Source organism: Falco cherrug, chromosome 7 (genome assembly GCF_023634085.1).
Source record: "Falco cherrug isolate bFalChe1 chromosome 7, bFalChe1.pri, whole genome shotgun sequence".
Classification (NCBI taxonomy): Eukaryota; Metazoa; Chordata; class Aves; order Falconiformes; family Falconidae; genus Falco; species Falco cherrug.
Window position 1 is genome coordinate 49,887,847 of NC_073703.1, and position 23,016 is coordinate 49,910,862.

A 23,016-nucleotide genomic window follows, 5' to 3' on the forward strand; every position below is an offset into this window, starting at 1 on the left:
AACATTTTATCATAAATTATACCAAAAATGTTACTTTTATAAATAAATTATTACAATCACAGGAAGGGGAAAATCATTATTTGCATTAGCAAAGGTTCAGATCTTGCCAAGAGGTGGATTTCACCTTGGGATGGAGAAGAACAAGTCCTGGAAACAACTGTCTTCTAGTTTAACTTTTCTGAAGTCAAAATGATTGTATCAGCAGAAACTTTAGTCTGTTACTTCCAAATTAGAGGGAAAATGAAGTTACTTAGCAAAGTTAGTCAACAGCTGTAAACCGCTACAAATGGACACCTCTGTGTTTGTTGTGAAGTATCTCAGGTGGTGCAAAATAAATCAGTAAAGCAGACTGTCTTGTCTTAGTTCAATCCTAAATGTCTAACGTGGCTGTAGACTGCAAGGATACAAAGGAAGAGTACTGTAGGACAACTCTGAAGTTGGAGGAGAAGCCCAATCAACACTACGCATCCAAACTTAATGCAGAAATTACCCCAAATTCCAAATTCCTGACCAAACTTTATTATAACCAAGTAGTTGCTCTAGAAAGCTGTGAACAAAAACAAGAGAGAAAAATTTAGTTGTGCCGATATATGCACGGCATATGCATGGCAATACAAGTTTGTATGAAAAATAATTCCCAGTCTTATAAATATGTTCTTCCATATCTAATATAGCTTCAGTTTAATAATAAGCATTAAATCACCTGATGAAGCAATAAATAGGACTGCTCTGAATTTTAAAAATGTAGAAACAATTCTGTAAAGACCAAAGTGACAGTAAACTATTTCTGGACACAACTCTAGCTTTTATGATTTTTTACTTAAAAAAGAAGAGAGAATGAGAACATACCTAGATATAAACTCCCAATATCTATCTTTCTTGTTTGAGGGACAAGATCAGAACTTCCAGGATTGTCTGTAGATGGAACACAACTTTCTAGTGTGTCAAGTTCTGCTTTCATAAGCATCATAAATGAGTAATGATGGAAAAGTAAGTTGGCTTTCCTGGAAACCTTCTTCCTTATGGGGTAAGGGAAATGTGAGAATTTTCATCAGAGGTTTTTTGTTTGGGTTTTTCTTTTTTTTTTTTCTAAATGGAATGATTTAATGTTTCTTCAAGGAATCTTTAAAAATTAAAAACCACACCTATACAAAAAGATGCATATATATGCTGATGGAGAAGGGTGACATGATTAAAAATGTGTAAGACCTTCTGAATTCTGCTGTTATTTTCTTCAAATATGTATGGGAGTACATGATTCATCCTGCAAAGTACAGACTCCTTGATTTCAAATATTTTCATTGGAACTTCTTTGCCTAGATGTCAGGGTGTTGGGATTATTTATTTATTTCTGTATGAGCCAGAAGTTCTGAATAATGTTTCTGCTTAGCTGACCACAGAAGTAGGAAACAAAGCTCCAGAAAGCTTTTTGGAGAGTCAGAAATCAAATGATTGTCAGAAAAGAGAAGAGAGAAAAGGAAAAAAAAAAAGGGGGGGGGAAGGAGGAGAGAGGATAGATAGCAAGATGCACAGACTTTATAAGTATTCATTCCCAAGAGACGGAAAATTCATAGGTTTGGTTGATCAGTAAATTAACATCCACCAAGTAATAGAATTTGTTTAAAATTATAAGTAAAACTTAATACACAAATGGAGGTGGAAACAATGCTGTCACTGAGGAGTAGAAAGGTAAATATGTTTTATAAGCTCATGTTTCAGGCAAAAGTCAATGAGCAAAAGAAGTATTGACCAAAGATGGGATAGTGCTTACAAAGTTTTGTAGATGTTTAAACAGCTATCTAGTTCATAGCAAATGAAAAATCTCGAGACATCTAGTTCAGCCCTTTTTCCAGGGAGTGACCAACTGTCCCTACAGCATTCCTGGCCAGTATTTGTCAGCCTCTTCTAAAAGTACTCTGTGGATGGAAATCAAGGTTTTTCATGGGCTGTTTCACTATTCTCACTAAAAGAAAGATTTCACGCATTGTTTCTCCTCCTGTTACCAAAGGAATTTATTCCCTTCCTCTGTGCAATTACCTTAAAATTACTTGAATGTTATTTTCACCTCTTACCATCAGTCTTCTCTACACTAAGAAAACTGAGTTCCTTCAGTCTTTTTTCATAGATCACGATTTCTAGACACAGAGTGTCAATAAGCCTGAAGTAGCCGCTGAAGGGACAGAGGGATCTTGTGTGTTTTTCAGAAGAGCTCTAAGAGTAATGTGTGTAGGTGCTGTTTTTTGTCTATCTGACAGCTTAAAAAACTTTGTGAGTCCATTTTTTTATTATTATTTTTTAGGTAACTGTCTCGTCTCTTTCTAAAAGAATCTCAGATTCCCTACAAGATGTCCCAAGTAATATTGTTCAGTTCAAATGGTGTTTAGAGAGTGAAGAACAGCATCAACATCCAGTTTATAATAAGGTAAGAGCAGGGAGACTTCCTGATTCGTGTAGGAGGTCTCACTGAGGAGAAATGTGAGAGTGTATATCTGACTGCTTTGCTAGGGGAAGAAAGGTCAGTTGGCAGTATAGTACACCAAAGTATTTATACTATGAGATATTAAATAGAAAAAAGAAATTTTACCTCATTATGTAAGGAGAATTTTGTTGGGAACCCTCCTAATATGTGTATAATTCCATTCTGCAAAAAGCTTTCTGATCACCGGCCTGTGATGATACAATCCATAGTGAATAAGGTACAAAGGTAAAAGCAAGATTGCTGCATGGTCTAATTATGAATAAGGTAATAAAAATGGATTCTAATCTTCACAAAAAGTTATAGCCAAGATGGAAGCTTCAGATTACCAACCAATTTAAAATACAGGTTTACTTTCCAGCTTTGCTGCTGACTGCTGGTCTGATTTTAAGGTGAATACACTATTTCTGTGCCTTGGTTTTCCATTTGTAATGACTCACCATGAGTCAGGAGCAGATGACTCAGAGGTTATGGACAGTACAGCTCCTATGAACAGTACAGCTCCTATGCACTGCAATCAGATAGGCACCTGTAAGGTGTTTCCCGGAATATGCAAGAGCCCTGAAGACTAGCATACACGTGCAGTGCAGTTCATGCAAGTCTGCTATAATTTCCTTTTTGCCTGAGACTGGCTCCAGCATCCATATTGTTGTAACCTTTAAACATCTGAAAAATGAAAATTGTAATACTTCTTCTTCTGATTTGTTTAATCTGTGATGTTTTTTGGGCAATTAAATGAGATACAGTTACAGTGTTTGTATTTTGCTTGGAACATAGTACATTGGGTCTTCTGGTACAACTGTACTACAGTGTATAGCTGTAGTTGTGAAAACATACCATTGGCTTAGTTTGCAATAAGCTTTGTGGTGTGAAAATATACAAACTGGGTCTTTTTTAATTACTGTCTGTCCCATTACCTCTTACCTTTGAGTTTTAGCATTCCCCCTGCCAACTCTGCAATTCCATAAGAATTTCAAATGTTGCGATTTAACTTAGGTATCTTCATCTAACCAAAACAACCATAATCATCTAGATACCACTATACTTTCTTCCGAAAAGTTCAAAAATGTAATGGAGAGATGAATATTCTGCAAAGACCCAGTTGCTTCTATTTGCCTAATAATGCCCCTCAGTATCTACTGTGTGGTTCACAACTTTACAAAAGCCAAAAAAAAGCAGATGGTCTGAATTCCTTCTTTCATACCCTCTCCCCATTAACACATATCAGTGAGAATCTGTTCCTGAACACAGACGCTCCTGCGAGAAGCACTGACATGTGAAAGAAAGGGTGTATAGTACCTGCTTGTGTCAGACTTGCTGGGTGCCTCCAGTTTTTAGCTCATTACTCCAAAACCTCTTATTGTTAGTTATCATTTGAATTAAATACAAGATGAAATGGAAAGCCATCCCAATATAAAAGAAAATAAACCATTAATTTTTGGAAACTAGATGTAAATTTAGATTTTGCAGCATTCATCATCCCAACTAGCCATGTAATTAGGCTAATTCCTAACACATCTGTCCTTACTTGTGGACTTACATATGAATGGTACTAAACAGGTAAGTAACTGGCCAAACATTTATTAAATTTACCTCTTTCAGGTCCAAAGCCACCGCACAGCAATCTCCACTGTTAGCAGGCAAGTCTTTTCTTTCTACAGCACTGGATGACAGATAGCAGATGCACATGTACAACCACTCCTGCTGAGTTACAAAATGCTACTCTATCATTATGGTCTTGGTGTCCAGGCTTCCCAGCAGGTCTGTAAGGAAGTACATCATGGTTAGTTATAGATTGCCATAAAACAAAACTAATTTCTGAATAATTCAACTTTTTATATTAACTTTACAGCTGAAATCATTTCCCGATATGAGATGGAAAAAAAATACAGGTGGCATTGACTCTAGTTGTATTAAGATTGGATTTAAGTTATTTCATCAAATGCATATTCCTGAGCTTCCACTAGCTGTGACTGACCTAACACAAATGAAAAAAAAAAACCCCTAACTTTGCATTGTAGAAAAAACCTACATACAGCAGCACTGCCATCTTCTGCTTGCTTTCCTTCATGCATGCGAGCACTAGGTTTATATCACAACGCAACAGGGAAGGTGCATTTTTCTTCTAGTAGGTATCTGAGGCAATAGCATCTAATATTCAGGGATAACATACGTCTGAAGTTCTATAGATGTGAAGGGGTTCAGATGGGAACTTTTTCTGGGCATAGAAAAGGACTTCAGACATTTACCCAGGATTTCTAATGTATCACATCCCAGCCAAAGCAACAGCTCAAAAACCCCAGGCAAATGTGTCCATTTGTGTACTTGTGCTGTCTCAAAGGAATATATTATACCTGTTGAATATGCTCCATAGAGTTGATCTATACACAGATGTACACATTTGAACAGATTTAACATATTCCTTGTGGTCTGCACGAGTACAGCAAGTCCAAACCATGAATGATCAATATACATAGGACTAATTGAATGCAGTTGGAGTATATTTGATCATATGCAAGCATTTCCGTGGTCCACATGCAGTAGGTTGAGCAGCTCCCAGATGTATCACATATGCTCTTGATCTGAAGTTTCCTGGATGCGCTGTACATCAGCACATAAGCAAGACAGAAAGCTGGAAGCCCTATTTCAGATATTTTCTTTAAAAAGCTTGTGATATTTTGACCCTGGTTGAGCATCAGGTGCCCACCAAAACCGCTCTATCACTCCCCTCCTCAGCTGGACAGGGGAGAGAAAATATAACAAAAGGCACATGGGTCAAGATAAGGACAGGGAGATCACTCAATAATTACCACCATGGGCAAAACAGACTCGACCTGGGGAAAATTAGTTTTATTACCATTCAAATCAGAAAAAAACACCTTCCCTCCACCCCTCCCTTCTTCCTGAGTTTAACTTAATTCCCAGTTGCTCTATCTCCTCCCCCTGAGCGGTGCAGGGGAACAGGGAATGGGGGTTACAGTCAGTTCACCACATGTTGTTTCTGCTGCTCCTTCCTCCTCACACTCTTCCCCTGCTCCAGTGTGGGGTCCCTCCCATGGGAGACAGTTCTTCATTAACTTTTCCAGCATGAGTCCTTCCAGTGCACTACAGTTCTTCACACACTGCTCCGGTGTAGGTCCCTTCCATGGGGTACAGCCCTTCAGGAATGGACTGCTCCAGCATGGGACCCCCACGGGGGTCACAAGTCCTGCCTGTTTCAGCGTGGGTTCTTCTCTCCATAGGTCCACAAGTCCAGCTGGCAAACCTGCTTCAGTGCAGGCTTCTCATGGGTCACAGCCTCCTTCGGGCATCCACCTGCTCCGATATGGTGTCCTCTACAGGCTGCAGGTGGAGATCTGCTCCACCGTTAACCTCCACGGGCTGAGGGGGACAGCCTGCCTTACCGTGGTCTTCACCACTGGCTGCAGGGGAATGTCTGCTCTGGTGCCTGGAGCACCTCCTGCCCCTCCTTCTGCACTGACCTTGGTGTCTGCAGAGTTGCTGCTTTCTCCTCTCTCTCTCACTGGTGCAGATTTTTTTTTTTTTTTCCCTTCTTAATGTGCTATCACAGAGGCACTACCAACTGGACTTTGGCCGCTGGTGGGTCCATTTTGGAGCCGGCTGGCATTGGTTCCATTGGGAAGCTTCTGGCATCTTCTCGCAGAAGCCACCTCTGTAGCGCCCCCCTTCCCCTACCAGAATCTTGCCATGCAAACCCACTACAAAGGCAAAGGTAAATTATATTTTTCTGAACTGAAGTTGCCAGCAAAAAGGCACATATGGCTTCCAGGGAACCCCACATGTCAAGGAAGTGGCTCTGTACAAGTTTGTCATATGGTACTAGATGATGGATTGTTAGATGGAGCCTTCAGCATAAACATTAGTTATGAGTTTGACTGTATCAGAAAAACTGGAAAGGGAGAGAATTTCACTGTGTGACTTCATCCTGTTGGGACATGTCCTTGGGGTTGTTTCTCCCTGTGGAGGCACAGAGTGACACTGGCAATTAGGAGTTTCCCTCTTCCACGCAGTGATGTATGAAATGACTTTTGCCAAGTGAACAAGTCTTAATTGTATTTTCTTCTTACAGTATTGTAGTTAGATACTCCAGTCTTTGCTTTACTCAAGACTTTGAAAGACTGAGTTGCACTGGTAACTAACCTTTCACCTTTCCCTGATAAGTGTGATAATACTGCTGTATGCAGAGGAGTGTCTTATCTTTAAGAAAGCATGAGACTATAAACAGGGTGAGCAGGCATATTCACAGAATACAGCGTTAGAAACTGTTGCGGTTTAACCCCAGTAATATCATGGTATCAGTTTATTGCTCATCATTAGCTGGGAGAGGACTGTTTATGCTTCTGAGAATATCCATATGCATTACAATCCCTGATGCAGGGTCCTTTGCAGTCATGTGCGCTCACTGAACCCCCTCTGCTGTGCTGATGTGGTGTGGACCCTGTGGATCAAACCTGGTCCTGCTTAGTGATTCAGTTCTGGTACTAGCATCACCACTAGCTTCATCAAGCATTGCTACAGTCTGAGCTTGTTGCCACTACTGTTGCCAGTTCAACCCAGCCATGTCCGTCCTGCAAACTGCTACATGCTGGGCTCAAAAATGTCGGAGGACAAGACGCTTTTGCTTCTGACTTGGGATAAAGCTTTTAAGAGTGTAGGACAGAGGGTTTCTACTAGATTGTTCTTGAACCTGGAAAGCTTCCCAAACCAGAATCTACTGTGAGTCATACAGGATGATCCAATTGCTCCTGGTTACTTGAATTCCTTTCTTGGATACATTCAATATACGGAGAACAGACAATTCCATCCAAAGCAGGAAAATATGGAATGATCAGTAAGGCACATAACAGTGAATGTAAATTATGATTGTCTAAGATTCGCCCTTCCCACAGAAGCACAAAGTTTCATTAGTTTCATTCTTCTCTCTCTTGGACCTGTATTTATTGTTAAGAACAAATTAAGAACTAATAAAGACATTAGCAGGTACTGAAGAACAGTCTGAACAGTCTCTGTTGTTTACTAGCCCAAACCTCTTTGGGATAAAAAGGTAAAAGAAATTACTGAAAATCCATTTTGTTGGTGAGATCTCAGTTCACACTCAGTTAATTGGCCTGTTTTGCAGGATTTAACCTGGTGGCATAAGAACCTTGAAATAAATCTCTTAGCTACGATTAGAGATGAAAGAGAGATTAACATGGGCAGGAGAGTTGAAGTCTTTTTCTGCATCTCCACTGGTGAGTCAGTGTAAAGACAGAAGAACTACAGAGACATCAGGAAAAGGGTACTTCAGTCTTTCTCAGGATGCCTGATCCAGGTATTTTCTCCCCTGTACTCATCAAGTTATCCGTTTCGAGATCCTGTTCAGTCCTGTGAAGCAGGTTAGTGGTTTCTTTTACAGCAAGTCACAGATAGGAACATGTGTTTAGCTAAAATGGCAGATTTTAGTGAAATTGGTAAGGTAAGATATGACAAAATTGCAAGCCAGATTTCTTTGGACAATTTGCACCTAATAAGTAAATGTTATAAACAAATAAATAGCTGTGCTGTTTTGTTGTATGTACTATGGGGAATTTGATAGCGAAAGAACAGGTAGGTGGCATGCTGGAAGCAAAAAGCTACTGCATGCTGATAGAAGCAGTGTTTGAAGTGAGTTAGACAAAGAAAATTTGAAAACAGTATCAATAATATGGGAGAGATTTCCACATGTATTTGGCTTCTTCTGTTGAAAGAAATATTTCTCCCTCTATAGAATAAAAATCTAGCTTGCTGTCCCATAGCTGGGGAAAAAATGTCTGCTTATATATGCTTCATAACTCTGGAGTGGCTCATGTGGAGTGTGTTTCTAAGAGCTTTGATAGACATGTTTATTCCACTGAACTACTAGGAGCACTTGAGGTTTTACAATAGCCCACTGTCAAATACAACTTGAAGAACAGATACATACTGCAGAGCAAGACAATGACACTTTTAGCTCGTAACTGCACTTCAGTTCTTTCAGCTGGAAGAACTTCCTTCATGGAGCTCAAAAAATGCTACTATATGGCAGTGTGCGTGTCGCAATACATCTTATGCTAAAATATATTCAATACTTTGTTGAACAGTTAGGGAAAGAATAATGTTATGGTGTATTTACAAAATTTATTACGATGGGAAGAGACTCTTCTCATCTAAAATAAATTCAGTAAACTGTTAGCATAGGAAAAAATAATCTGAAGAGAAATACCCACACAGAAGCTGGGAACACAGCAACAGAGTAGGTAAGCTGTTCTTCTGTCCCAGACTTGATGCACTCAAATTTAATGAGAAGCATAGCGTCCCCCGAAGATCCTTTGTGCAACCCCAGGTATATCAGTGACAGCCAGGGTCAGTAAAGGAGGGTTCACGGCCCTACAACAACCAGTCATTGCCCCCTCTCTCCTCTGACAGTTGGGCTCATATGAAATAGCCGATCTTATACTGCTGGAGCACTGTAGTGTGGGTACCTCTGTTAGGTGAATGTGCATGAAATCTGGTCTTACAACAATAATAAAATTGCACCAAGGAAGCTGGGAATACCTTGTGATAATTACAGGAGGCAAGGACTTACTAGAAAGGTTGCTCTCGTACAGAAATTTCTCTTTTAACTTTAGGCATCTGAAAATGGGGAAGGGAGCTATCTCAGAATAGCTACACGAGATTGAACGTATTCCTGCTTATGGAATTCAGCTACAAATTTCTTCATTGCTATAACATGATAGAAAGTCTCAAATTTACATCAACAGTGCCTCTTGAGTAGATGAATTTTAGGAAAAGGTAAAACTTTACAACTTTTGTTCAAATGTTAAAGCAAAAGGTGTTTGGCAAGTAGGGTGTTCTCAGTGACACTTCAACTATATGTGTGCCTAACAAATATGTACATGTATTTCATAGAAATGAACAGCGAGTGATGCATTCATATACGCTGGCCATTGGCTTTGAACTGCGTATCAGCAGCTAGGAAATTTCACAACAGATTCTCTCTGTTGTGAGCTCTGAGACCTGAGTACTGGGGGCAAAAGCAGCCATCTTACAGCTATTTTAAGTTCAAGTCATGAACTGCTTAACTGGTGAAGCAATCAAAGATACTGGCTCCAGGCTTTAGCAGACAGGCTGTCAGCTGAATTCGTATGGAGGCTTAATTCTCTGCCGGCAGAGCGTGATCCTTTTAAATGAGGTCTGAAGGGTACCGCAGAAGAATGGTGTGAAGAAAGTGGTGCCATTTTATAGATACCTGTTCTCTGGACTTGTTTGTACAGAGGTGTCTACCAGTAATCAGTATTCCATCATGATATTCTATATGATTGTCACATTATGATCACAATTAATATTCAACCATAACTGATAATCAGCCTTAATCATTAAAATCAGGACCCTGTTTTTAAACTCCCGAGAGCTGATGGCCTCAACACCTTTGGAAATAAGACCGGTAAAGAAAAATACTGTGCATTTTGCACACTGTTCTGTGTATTGTACAAAAGATATACAGAGGTGAACAGTTTTGAGGGCAATTAGTTTCCTCTGTAAATGCAGAGAAAATACACACAACGTGAATGATTAAGATCTCACAGGCATTAATATGTTTTAATATGAATGGAACAACCTACCCCTCGCCTGTACAAACAAAACTGATTCCTTCTGACATACACAGATGAAGACACTGGGATACCATTACCTTTTTAAGCTGCACTCTACAACAATCTGCTTACCCCATGTTAAGCTTCATTGCAGCTGTGGATCCTTTAGCGGGTATGCGTAGCCCTACTTTTGTACAGCTTGCCTGCAGGTGGTTTTCATGCTGTTTTAGCTGATACCAGCTTTATTCCAATAAAGTAAAGCAGTGGAGTCCACTAGCTTAAAAAACATTGTAAGAAAATGATGAGGCTTATGCTTCTCTGTTTCCCCAAATGTACAGGGTTACGTTTTACTGTTTATAAATGCCATTGTAGTAGCGGAATTAGATGACTATAATCATATAAATACATAGTTGTATAGCATAAAATCACCCTCTTGAAAATTGCTGAATTAGTATGAGACCCTGCTGAGAGCAAGTTTTCTGGGGAGGAAAGAAAGAACTCTATATAGCTTGCACATGTTGAGGAAAGGCGATCACAAAGCATCGGAAACACTGAAGGGTAAAAGTTCATCGCTTCAGCCGGAGGTACTGCAGCGTAGTGCTACATCCACACCACATACACTGAAAACACATTGTCTCCAGCTCTAAGAAGTTTTAGATCTTGGATGTTATTAGCTGTTTTCTGCTTGTGATCATGATATAACTGGAGAGGTGCAAAGGAGAAGTTATTAGTAGTGCTGCAAAGAAGCAAGTTTAAAAGTGCTGGGAAAGATGGTATCTTTTCTTAGATCCACTAATACCTGGAGAAAAGACGACAGCACAGCAGGCCTCCTTCAGCTGTGAAACTCTGAAATACCAGATTTGAAACTCAGGGCCAGGGAGGAGAAGTCTTCAAATACTTTTTATGCCCATCATTGTGATCTTCGGAAAGAAAAATAAGAGCCTGTAGATTACATGGGGAAGTAAATTGTTAATAACGTAAGAGTAGGTGTTTCAAAATCAAGCTAATAAAACATACAAGATACAGATTACTAAACACAAGTAGTTTACTGTCATTTTTCAAATGGTTCCCCCCTTCCAAAAAATACTGGGGTGTCACTTGGGCTGCAGAGTCTTCTTCAGACAGGAGAACGGAAGCAGTTCAGCGGGCGGTGAAGAAGTCAAGGTTGTTGCAGAACATGCAGCCAGGAATGAAGTTTAGGATTCCGACTGGAATACGGCAGACCCAGAAAGGAAACCAGTCTGCAGGTGGTAGGAGGGTTGGAATAAGGTGTGACTGTCACAGTTCGCAGCACAGAGGCAAAGAATAAGCAACTTCAGCTGCAGGAGCAGAGGTTAAGACAGTAATGGCGATTCCCTAAGGATTAAATAGGCCTCATTTAATACATCACGCTATTCCAAAGCCTGTTTTTTAATAAGAACTCTCATAAAGAAAGGAAGGACAATCACACAAAAAACCAGAGCATCTTAAACTGCTGATTTTTTCTTCAGGTATGAAGATACTCTGCTTTTTTTTGTAGGGTGGTATGTTACTTCACATAAAAATGGTTATGCTTTTATGCCAGATCAAGTGGGAAACATGCAGTGGAGGACAGTTTGTTACCAGTAATATATTCAGTCATAAAATATAGCCATAACACTTAAAAGTTAATAAAAGTTTCATACTATTTTCTAGAAAAACAGCAGTCTCATTGATAGTTTAACTATTTGTTGAGCATTTTGTGTCTGTGGATAACCACGGTCAGTTCCCCCTGCAGTTTTTGCCAGAGGGATTTTATCTTCGTAGTGTAACTGTAGGCATAAAACTGCCTTTTGGTAAAAAAAAAAATCATGTTTTACTGCACATTATCCATGAAATGGCTCAAAATAACCATGGGATACTGTGCTTCTGGTACTATTTTCTGGGGTTTTTTCCATCTGGAAAAAAAGCTCATGTGATTATGCTGTATCTATCTGCTTGTTTGTCCTGCTTGATCAACTCTTGACTGCAAATCTGACCATGACATAGTAATCTAAGAATGATTAATTCCTAGAATCACCAAGAAAATACACGCAACAAGTAGAAGGGCACCATGAGTCTTCTGGAGGGAAAGACAGCAGATCAAGTCACTTCTAGACATCAGAAAACCTGCACAGAAAATTGCCCTTGACAAAAATCCTAAGAATCCAGGTTCACTGGTTCTACTGTTCACTTGTTTTTAATTGTTCTAGTCAGTTCTTAGAATTTATTTTTTAAGTGATTCACATTGTATGAAATTTAAGCAATAAATTTCACCAGGGCACTCCCTCGGCAGGACTCACAGTACATGAGGCTTTATGGGACGTTTTCTGTAGTCTCTACAAATACCTTGTCAAACAGACTATAATCTATCTCTCTCTTTTCATCAGATTTCTGCTGCATGCCTTGGATACATGCTCCTAAAGAGCTTACAAGTTTTCCTTGACCTACACTTCTTTTCCTAATGCTGATCTGACTATGGCTGTCCTCAAAGTAAAATTCACCAAAACTAAGAGGGACAAATTGGCTCAGATCTTATGGATCCTCAACTGGGTATCTGTAGTGAGCGGGATCATTCTCTTCAGTCTTGGCCTCTTCCTGAAAATAGAGATCAAGAAGCGCAATGAAGTGATGGCAAAAGGGGATGTTAACTCTCTCCCCAACATGCTGATCTCTGTAGGGGTCATAGCATGTATCATCAACTTTCTGGGTGGCAAAATCTGCTATGACTGCTCGGATGCCAACAAGTTCTCTCGATGGAAACTAGTTATGCTCCCATACATTGTATGTACCTTCTGTTTCACCTTCTGCATCCTGGTGGGTGCTCTCATGTGCTATACCATGAGGAACGAGCTGGAAGAGTCTCTCTATCTGGGACTGAGGGATGCTATTAAGTTCTATAAGGACACAGACATACCTGGACGATGCTTCTTGAAGAAAAGAGTGGATATGTTACAAATTGCATTCCAGTGCTGTGGAAACAATGGCTTTAGAGACTGGTTTGAAATTCAGTGGGTATCTCCTCGTTACCTGAATATGGCTTCCAAGGAAGTTCTGGAGTAAGTATTTACTAGTTGTAACAATTAGAGGAGAAAAAACTCATTCAAGAAGGCAAAGTACGTACTAGCTTTTACTGGACCTTTGTTTCTTAAAAAAAAAAACATAGGATGACCACATTACTCACAAAATACGCTAACTACATGCATAATCACAAGTTGCTTTTTGCTAGCTTTTTAGGGTCACTAAGCAAAGCAAAGATGTATCTTTCCTTTTTTAATGTGGTGAATTAGCTACCTAAAGATTTCAATTAAAGTGAGCTGATAACGGAAAGAGAAAAAGGGTTGTACTATCAATACACAGTCAATTCTAAACACTGAAAGATCTTTCTCCTTCAAGATTTTAAGATTTTGCAAACCCAGATTCAAATCTGTATGTTCACATGTGAGAAACTGCCAACACCACATACACTGCATCAAAAAGGAGGAGAGAAATCCTTGAAATTTGGGTGGGTGGGTGTGGGTGTGTTGGTTTTGGGGGTTTTTTGGTGGTTCTTTACATGATGTAACTATTAGAAAATTATATGCTTAAACAGAAGAGTCTGGTAATTCTTGCAGACAGTAGAAAAGGTAACAAAAATATTTTAAATTAAGACAATCCAATATGTGACAATTCTTCTAAAGCTGAAAAAAAAGTCTTCACTGACAGAGTATAGTAGTTATATATTCTTGGGAAAGACAAACACAAAAAGCTTGACTGGCATTTTTCAAGTGTTCTGTTTTGTTGAACTCAAAAATCAGCAACAACAAAGCCAGAGGAAGGGAAGCTGAAGATCTTGTTTTCACAGAATTTGCAACTTGAAACTGCCATCGTAGCAAAGTGTATATACAGAGCGACAAACATGCCAGAGGATGGGACCTACGAGAATATGGACAAGAGGGCGTCAACATGCATAAGGCAGTTGGCTGTGGAAATAAAACAAGCTTTAGAAAAGTGTTGTCAAGGGAAAAGCTGGAAAGCAACAGTGCTACAAAGCAGTGACCCAAGACATGTTTTAAATCCTGGTTCTACACCAAAAACTGACAGGACAACCAAGGTGGTCCACAGGAACTTAGGAGTAGCATCTTATTGTGAGGACAAAAGTAAAATATACTGCGTCTTATTTCTGTGAGACATGCAGAAACAATGTTTTACCCAGGGTCTTAGCTAAACTCTTTCCTTCTGCAGGGTCACCTGTGCTCTGCCACTGTTTTGAAAATACACTGTCAGTTAATTTTTGCCTCACGTAGGCAGAAGTTGCCAGTGAAATGCATGTGAGAGCAGTTACTACACTGCAGAATTTCTTTTACTGTAAATAAATTGGATACTAGCAATTCAGATGGAATTATCCAAGTTGGTGATGTATAACCCAATTACACTATGATTTCCAAAAATCTGGTAGTGAAACATTTGATATTAAATTGTTGGAAGCAAAGTCCAGCTGGTAATGTTCAGAAAGAATGGAGAAGAAACCAAATATTTTTCTGGGTTTCATCTTGTACGGTATGTCAATTAATACTTGGTAGATTGAGAGGCAAAGCAGGCGAGAACTGACATACTGTCAACTCGCATGTAACTTTTGCAAAACTGAACTTTGCACCTTCCCTCATAATCCTCTTCTCTCCCCTCTCTTCTGTGTCTCCATTGCCAACACCACTACATGACAAGAAATGGAGACAATCAACGGGAACGGCAGGAGGATGAGACAGGTTACAGTGGACACAATCCCATCCAGGTTGTACCAGCAGTAAAGTCCCTAACCAGCAGGTTGAGGGAGGTGATCCTCCCACTCTACTCCACTCTCATGAGACCCCATATGGAGTACTGCATTCAGCTCTGGGGCCCCCAACATGAGGAGGACACAGACCTGTTGGAGCGAGCCCAGAGGAGGGCTGCAAAGATGGTCAGAGGGCTGGAGCCCCTCTCCTATGAGGACAGGCTGAGAGAGTGGGGGTTGGTCAGCCTGGAGAAGAGAAGGTTCCAGGAAGACCTTACAGCAGCCTGCCAGTACCTAAAGGGGGCCTGCAGGAAAGCTGGAGAGGGACTTTTTACAGGCACCCATAGTGACAGGATACAGGGGAATGGCTTCAAACTGGAAGAGGGCAGATGTAGATCAGCTATTAGGAAGAAATCCTTTACCGTGAGGGTGGTGAGACACTGGCACAGGCTGCCCAGAGCAGCTGTGGATGCCCCATCCCCGGCAGTGTTCAAGGCCAGGCTGGACGGGGCTGTGAGCAACCTGGTCTGGTGGAAGGTGTCCCTGCCCGTGGCAGGGAGGGTGGAACTAGATGATCTTTAAGGTCCCTGCCACCCCAAACCATCCTGATTCTATCATTGCTTTGGTTCAGTAAAAATCATCTTTTTATAGTCTCAAAAGCAAATTTAGCTTTACAATACCTAACAACTTTGAATTGCAATAACCAATAATGAATGTCTCACTCTGTCAGCTCTGTTACTGAGGTCTTCCCTTCTAACAGTACCAAGATGCATCATTCTTTAATTTGTCAGTAGTAGAGGAAACAGGATGGCAGGGGCACATTACTCAAGTCTGGAAACTGCTGTTGTTGGCAGCAGAAAGAACATTCTTTGTTATAACATGTGGCAGGAAGTAGAAAAAAAACCTCACACAACTAAATTGGTGCTTGGCATCAAAAGGAAAGCTAAAGACTTAGCTTGAGGTTGTATTTTAACCATTTTAGATGCTGTACTGTATTTGGGTCTTGTCACTAAAATATACAAGGCATTTTGCTGGCCTGGGTAAAAGCTCCCCTTTCACAATGTGCTGGCCTTCCTCTCCTCCCTCTGTGGGGTTTTGGAAAATATTAAAAATTCTATTATTAGCAAATGGCAAAAGCTGGATATCTAAGAGAAAATTGTCTTTCATGTATGCTGGCTCCCTAACGAAGGCTGAAGGGCATGGGCTTCATTAAAACAGGCCACAGTTCTCACCTGTGGGGCTGTCTCAGGAAATAAGCCTTTGCAATGCGCATGAAAATAGATACATGGTTAGAGGCAACTTCCCCAAAGTGCGAGAGCATCTCTTAACATCTTATATACTCTCCAGTTTCTGGAAAATCTATTTCTCCGAAGAGCCTGGCTGGAAACAGAGGTCCTCACAAGGATACAGTAGCTAAAGAGCAGGCAATACAAGGAAAACTGACATCAAGGATTCATTTAACTGTTCCAGAAACTCCATTAGTCTGAGACTGTTCTCTTTACATCCTGTGATTTTTTTTTTCTCTCTCCTATATCTTTCTTCTTTTCCCACTTGTTCTTATCCTAGTCGTATAAGGGAGAGAAAGGAATAATTTTTAACAATAAATATAGTTTCAAAAGTCAGAAATAGTATAGTTACAAGAAGTAGAAACTCCATTGTGAAGTAGTCTCAAAACACGCGCCAAACCAGCCACTGCACAGAGGTACAATGATGGAACGCCAGCAGACAATTTCCAGTGGTTCCTGGGGCATGCAAAGTGATCCTCGAATTAGGTTCTCTCTTAAGGAATGCTTGTGTTAAAAATCAATCCAGAAGGATTTCTAAGGCTGTAACTTCCATTAGAGTTCCACCACGATAAATAAGTTCAGAAATTGTCTTTAGTATTTTCAGCACAGAGATACCAAAAAAGGCATCATCTCTGCGAACACACCTTGTGGAATCTGTGATTCCACACCTTGCACACACAGTACTGAGAACCATGTGAGATACTGTGCCGATACTACGCAAATAGAGCAAATGAAAAATTTAGTTTTCCTGCAATAAGCAACTTTTCCAGTTGAAAATATATTCCCATTTTCCTTTTGTTACATTGCAGAGCCCTACATTGAAGCAGACTTGCATTATATCCTTTTATAAATATCACAGACACTACCTGCTGCTGATAGCAGATTTGTAACGCCCAAACTTTCTGTGCTGTTGCAGCCGCCTAAAGAGCAATGTTGATGGCAAGTTCTTGGTGGATGGAGTACCCTTCAGCTGCTGCAACCCAAGCTCCCCACGGCCCTGTATCCAGTACCAGCTGACTAACAACAGTGCTCACTACAACTATGATTTTCTGACAGAGGAGCTCAACATCTGGGTGAAGGGGTGCAGAGAGGCCCTGCTGGATTACTACACAGCTATTATGAGATCCATTGGTATTGCAGCGTTGCTTATTTGGTTGTTTGAGGTAAGTCTAATAAAAATGGCCGGTATCGGATTAATCAGAGTCTTCCTGCTCTCTAGGATGGGAAGCAATTACACTGTAATCTATGAGAAGCGCCTCAATATCTAATATAAATTCCACAAGCACTTCCAGAATGTTACAGGACTTCCTTTAGGAAGGCAACTTTCTCAAGTCCCCTAAGCAAAAGCAAATCTCATTGAAGATTAAAACTAACAGAAATTATGTATATATTTCTGTACATTTACACAGCTTTTTCAATAGACTATGGCATATTGCCTTCCCTGAAGCATTTATGGGGTCAGATACAGGATGATATATGCAGTGACACAACTGCAAGGAAATGAGGTGATAAGGTCTGAGGATTGTTTTAAGTCCATTTTGACAAAAAAAAGTACAAAATGTTGGCAGGCCTGTGGCTGAATACATTAATTTTATTTATAGTAAAAACTGAGCATAAGTATGAATATCTCAAAGCCTCCTTTTACATTACATAGCTTCACCATACAAACAGTACTTGCAAACATGGCATATTCCGGGCCAGCGGTCTTTCTGCTGGCACCTGTAAAGAAAGCTGTCTGAATGTTGTCATCACAGGTAAAGGACTCCCCAGTGGCACAGGCTAAAATATGGTTTTCTTCCCTTTTTAATAAGTTTCCCTTTTCTGATTATTGCTCTACTGCATAAATAACACCACTATAATTAAAATAGTTCACAACAGTCCTCAAGCAGTGCTAGATGCAGGGGTGGTGCCAGAAACAACAGGACTTTGGCAGGACCTGAAAACGCGGTGAGCCAGCTCTCTGTGCTCCCTTAAATATTGACAAGCTGGACACACTGATCTTGAATCCAACAGAACTATGAATGTGGAACTTTTTCCTAAACTTAAGCCTCTACTATAGGCCATCCTTCTTAATTTTAATGCAGTGCCATGTAGGAGACATATGACTTACATATGAATGATTGAACTCCTTGGAGAAAATACCAATTTAATCAAGGTCAGTGGGAAAAAAAAAAAATCCATGGAAGTTAACACACTATAATTTAAACTTTTTCTTCCCCAGTGACTGATGGCTCCATTAATTGGTCATTCATTCTACACCAGTTAGTTGTAGTCTCTGAGGCTGCACTGTTCCCGAGTAACTCTAGGTATTTATGTGCTAGTAACATGCAAGTGGGAATGCTACCTGAAGAACAGAGAGATAATCAATCAATCTCTCCCTGGTATTTTTCTTTCTTTAAAATTTGATTAATTGGGAGAGCGGTTGGATATATTGCTGAGATAAAGAATCTGTCTGCTTTACTCAATATTAATTATTAGGCCTGTAAACACACGTCAGAAAGCTGACTTAGTAGTAGGATCAAGGCTGTAATTTAAACTCTCTGTTTAACCATTAACTGTTTCCAGCTCTCTGTACTTATTGGTGTCCGGTACCTACAAACAGCCATGAAGAACGTCCTTCTGCTAGGAGATCTGGAGGGTGAATCAGATGGTTGGTTACTAGAAAACAGCTTTGTGGAAACTGCCAGATACAACATCAGTATCATTAAGAACCTCGGCAAAGCCAACCAGATCTCCACTGTCTCAGGCATGAACGACCCCAACATTGACGTTCAAAACACAAACTGTGGCAAAACCAATGTTATAACAAAATCTATCCCAGCAGCTAGCTAGGCAAGTCTTCAGAGAAACTGTATCACAAGCTCTGACATATTACGGTCTTACAGATACCGGACTTTTCACTAGTAGGCAAAAAATGGTAGGAAAACTAGTAAGACAACTGAACAAACCATGGACTGGTGACAGCTCCAAAAAAACTGATACTTCTTTGGCTGGATGTATTTTTACACATTCTTGTGAAATCCCCGATTTTCAACACTGCGCAAAATAAACTTCTGGAATTTTCTCCACTTTCTCTCCCTTGCTTATGTACTTCTGTCATGGTCTGAATACGTCAGAATAATGATTATGCACAAGCAAATGTTCCAGATAAGATGGGTCTACATCTACTAACATACAGATTGGTCTCCTGTGTACCAACGTTTGTCATTAACGTCATTACATCTATAGAAATCCCAGCAGCAGGAAAATAATAATAAAAAAAAATATTACACCAAATAAAAAGTTTCTTTAAAAAAGACAAAAACTCTGAAATGAAAACTATTAGTCCAAGTTAGGATCGGGGAAATTTTAGCCCAATTCTACATATATATGACAGCCCTTCTAAGAGAACCTACTGGGTAGTGAAATTGAGTTGAAGGCAATGAAAATTAGCATAAGCTATTCCAAATTATTTTTTTCCCCAGAATAGTCTGGAGTATTTCTTAATTTTTCTCCATCTATAGTTCAGGGAAAGCCAGCTGCCGTACCTCCCTGGAAGTCAATGGGTACTGCTGAAAGGAGTTCTCTGCTCAAGAAAACTAATTGGCAGCTCATGCCAGGATATTTAAAATTTGAAGTAACATGTGATAGCACAATTTAAGAACAAGCAGACACTTCCCATAAAATAAACAGTAATAATCCTACGTGTTTAAAAGCTCTTCAAAAGTACTTACGTAGATCCAGGGTCTGGAAAATAAGGGATTATTTGGAACCAATGAAGCCACAGACTGACATATCTCCATCACATTCCTAGTACAGAGCTCAGGAACTTTGTCAAAGCATGAAGCGAGAGCCTTCTACACCCAAGACACAGAGATACAGAATGCCCTAGGACTATAATTCATCATTACTAGCAAGCAGAAAAACATATCAATACAGAACAGAGGATAAAAGACCAAATAAAATATTTTACTTGTTATTGTTGTGAATAATGCATTGTTTGAATGTAAGTCTGGACAGCTTGTGCAATTTTGAATCATAGAATTATTTAGATTGGAAAAGACCTTGGAGATCATCAAGTCCAACCATTAACCCAGGACTGCCAAGTCCATCCCTACACCACCGTCCCTAAGCACCGCATCTACATGTTCTTTAAACGCCTCCAGGGATAGTGATTCCACCACCTCCCTGGGCAGCCTGTTCCAATGCTTGATCATTCTTTCAGTGAAGAAATTTTTCCTAATATCCAATCTAAACCTCCCCTGGCTCAGACTGCAGCCATTTCCTCTTGTCCTGTCACTAGTTACCTGGGAGAAGAGCCTGACCCCCACCTGCCTACAGCCTCTTGTCAGGTAGTTATAGACAGCAATAAAGATCCCTCTTGTGTCTCCTTCAGGCTAAACCTCCCAGGCTAAGATCATTGCTTCCAACCGTTAACCCAGGATTGCAAAGTCCACTACTGAACCATGTCTCTAAGCGCCACATCTACAAATCTCTTAAAATATGTCCCAGGATGGTGATTAAACCACTTCCCTGGGCAGCCTGTTCCAGTGCTTGACAACCCTTTTGGTGAAGAAATTTTCCCTAATATCCAATCTAAACCTCTCCTACTGCAACTTGAAGCTGTTTCCTCTTGTCCTGTCACTTGTTATTTGGGAGAAGAGACCTGCCCCCATCTGCCTACAGCCTCCTGTCAGGGAGCTGCAGAGAGTGATAAGGTCCTGCCTGAGCCCCCTTTTCTCCAGAATAAAAAAACCCAGTTCCCTCAGCTGCTCCTCACAAGACTTGTGCTCCAGACCCTTCACCAGCTCCGTTGCCCTTCTCTGGACACGCTCCACCACCTCAATGTCCCTCTTGCCGTGAGGGGCCCAAAACTCAACACAGTGTTTGAGGTGCAGCCCCACCAGTGCCCAGTACAGGGGGACAATCACTCCCTAGTCCTGCTGGCCACACTGCTTTGGACACAAGCCAGGATGCTGTTGGGTTCTCGGCCACCTGGGCACACTGCTGGCCCACGTTCAGCCGGCCGTCAGCCAGCACCCCCAGGCCCTTTTCCCCCAGGCACTTTCCAGCCGCTCTGCCCCCAGCCCGTAGCGCTGTGTGGGGCTGCTGTGACCCACGTGCGGGACCCGGCACTGAGCCTTGTTGAACCTGGTACAACCGGCCTCGGCCCACGGGTCCAGCCTGCCCGGATGCCCCTGCAGAGCCTGCCTGCCCTCCAGCAGCTCAACACTCCCCCCAGCTCGGTGTCGCCTGCAAACTGGCTGAGGGTGCACTCGATCCCCTCGTCCAGATCGTCGATAAAGATACTAAACAGAGCTGGCCCCAGCACTGAGCCCTGGGGAACACCACTTGTGACCGGGCACCAGCTGGGTGTAACTCCATCCACCACCACTCCCTGGGCCCGGCTGTCCAGCAGCTTTTTACCCAGCGCAGGGTGCACCCGCCCAAGCCGTGAGCAGCCATTTTTAATGTACAATCAAGTACAAGTAAAGATTACACCACTGGGATATTCAAAGCATAACTATTCCTACTTTTGAAATTGTGTGAAAGTAACAGTAAAAATTTTACCTGTCTAAGCAATGTTGTTTTCTACAGCAACAGAATAAGCAAGAATTATGCTGTAATAATATATGGTAAACAAAGTGTGAAGTAAAAATCTGTACTGTAATTCAAGCAGGCTACATATACAATCATAATTTCAAATGCGATTGCTTCACTGCTTAAAATTTTAGGCCTATACCTAGGAATATTAAACAAAACCAGACAGATGTGGTCTGTCTGCACCAGTAGCCTGTAGCAGATGTTTTGCAAAGGCACATAAGAGGCAACACCATTAGAAAATAGTTGTTTCCCTGACAAAGCCTCCTGACTTCCAGGAAACAGCACTTTGGGACCTGGTATGACAAAGAGGGTATTTATATCACTGTTTTAAAAAAATCTCAGTGGATGTTTTTTCTACAAATCTGCATAGTATTTTTTTTTTTTTAAACTCATTCATGGTTTTGATATTTAAGACACAACAGTGAGCTTCAGATTTTTAACTCTCAATTCAGTTCTGCATTGTTGTAAACCTGCTTCTCTTCGCTTGTTAACTCCCTGGCAACTTAAGTCAGGTATCCCCTAATTCTTGCTGTAAGATGTAGCTGACAGTCATTCCTTAATTATTCCCTCCATGCCGTTCCCAATTTTAGAGTCTTCTAATATAATCTCTCTTGATCCTATCTTTCCAAGTTGAAAAAGTTGCTATTTAACCTTTTACTCTATGGAAGTTGTTTCATACCTTCGATAATTTTCACCACTCTTCTCCATTTATCATTTTGAAATGGACAACCCTGTGTAGAGCCGAAGACATCATGAACTAAATAGGTCTTCTATCCTTTTCCTAAGAATTCCTATCATTGTTTTTGACTTGTTATGAGCAGAGACAAATTTTCACAGAACTATCCATAAAAATACTAAGAAAATCTTTGATACGAATATACCTGGGGGTGCTGTTCGACAACAGGCTCAGTACAAGCTGCAGTGTGCCCTGGAGCCAAGAGGGCAAACCCTGGGGTGCATCAACCACAGTACAACCAGCCGGCCACAGGAGGTGATTATCCTGCTGTATTTAGCGGTGGTGCGGCCTCACCTGGGGTACTGTGTGCGGTTCTGGGCCCCTCAGTTTAAGAAGGATGTGAAGGTCCTTGAACGTGTCCAGGGGGCAACAAAGCTGGTGAAAAGGCTGGAAGGAATGTCCTGTGAGGAGCGGCGAAGGACTGTGGGCTTTGTTTAGTTTGGAGAAGAAGAGGCTGAGGGGCAACCTCACTGCTCTCTGCACCTTCCTGAGGAGGGGAGGTGGAGAAGGAGGTGCTGAACTCTTCTCCCTGGTATCCAGTGATAGTAGGACACATGGGAATGGCTGAAAGCTGT

The 23,016-nt window shown here is 40.9% G+C and overlaps 1 protein-coding gene and 1 long non-coding RNA gene across 3 annotated transcripts; one reads left to right on the forward strand and one right to left on the reverse strand.

Moving 5' to 3' along the window:
- Positions 1-1,509: 1,509 nt before the first annotated feature.
- LOC114016366 (uncharacterized) lies at positions 1,510-12,467 on the reverse strand. Its single transcript, XR_003560781.2, has 3 exons — positions 10,886-12,467; positions 4,070-4,239; positions 1,510-3,142 (listed from the first exon to the last, which is right to left on the reverse strand). It is a non-coding gene; the product is annotated as an uncharacterized LOC114016366 (long non-coding RNA).
- LOC102053817 (photoreceptor outer segment membrane glycoprotein 2) lies at positions 7,513-22,066 on the forward strand. 2 transcript variants are annotated; one of them, XM_005441133.4, is made up of 4 exons: positions 7,513-7,872; positions 12,474-13,142; positions 17,039-17,285; positions 18,688-22,066. In XM_005441133.4, exons 2-4 carry the CDS (start codon positions 12,562-12,564, stop codon positions 18,952-18,954), a joined length of 1,095 nt encoding a protein of 364 aa, XP_005441190.1. In that variant the 5' UTR covers positions 7,513-7,872; positions 12,474-12,561; the 3' UTR covers positions 18,955-22,066. The 2 variants fall into 2 exon arrangements, with proteins under 2 accessions (XP_005441190.1, XP_027663901.1); XM_027808100.2 differs by having other exon boundaries at positions 7,513-7,808.
- The last annotated feature ends 950 nt before the right edge of the window (positions 22,067-23,016 follow it).

Excerpts from the sequence above, each read along its gene's own strand:
- LOC102053817 (XM_005441133.4), top strand. The coding sequence starts at position 12,562 with ATGGCTGTCCTCAAAGTAAAATTCACCAAAACTAAGAGGGACAAATTG. Across the intron at positions 13,143-17,038 it reads GCTTCCAAGGAAGTTCTGGA|CCGCCTAAAGAGCAATGTTG; the intron begins GTAAGTATTTAC and ends GTGCTGTTGCAG. Across the intron at positions 17,286-18,687 it reads TGCTTATTTGGTTGTTTGAG|CTCTCTGTACTTATTGGTGT; the intron begins GTAAGTCTAATA and ends AACTGTTTCCAG.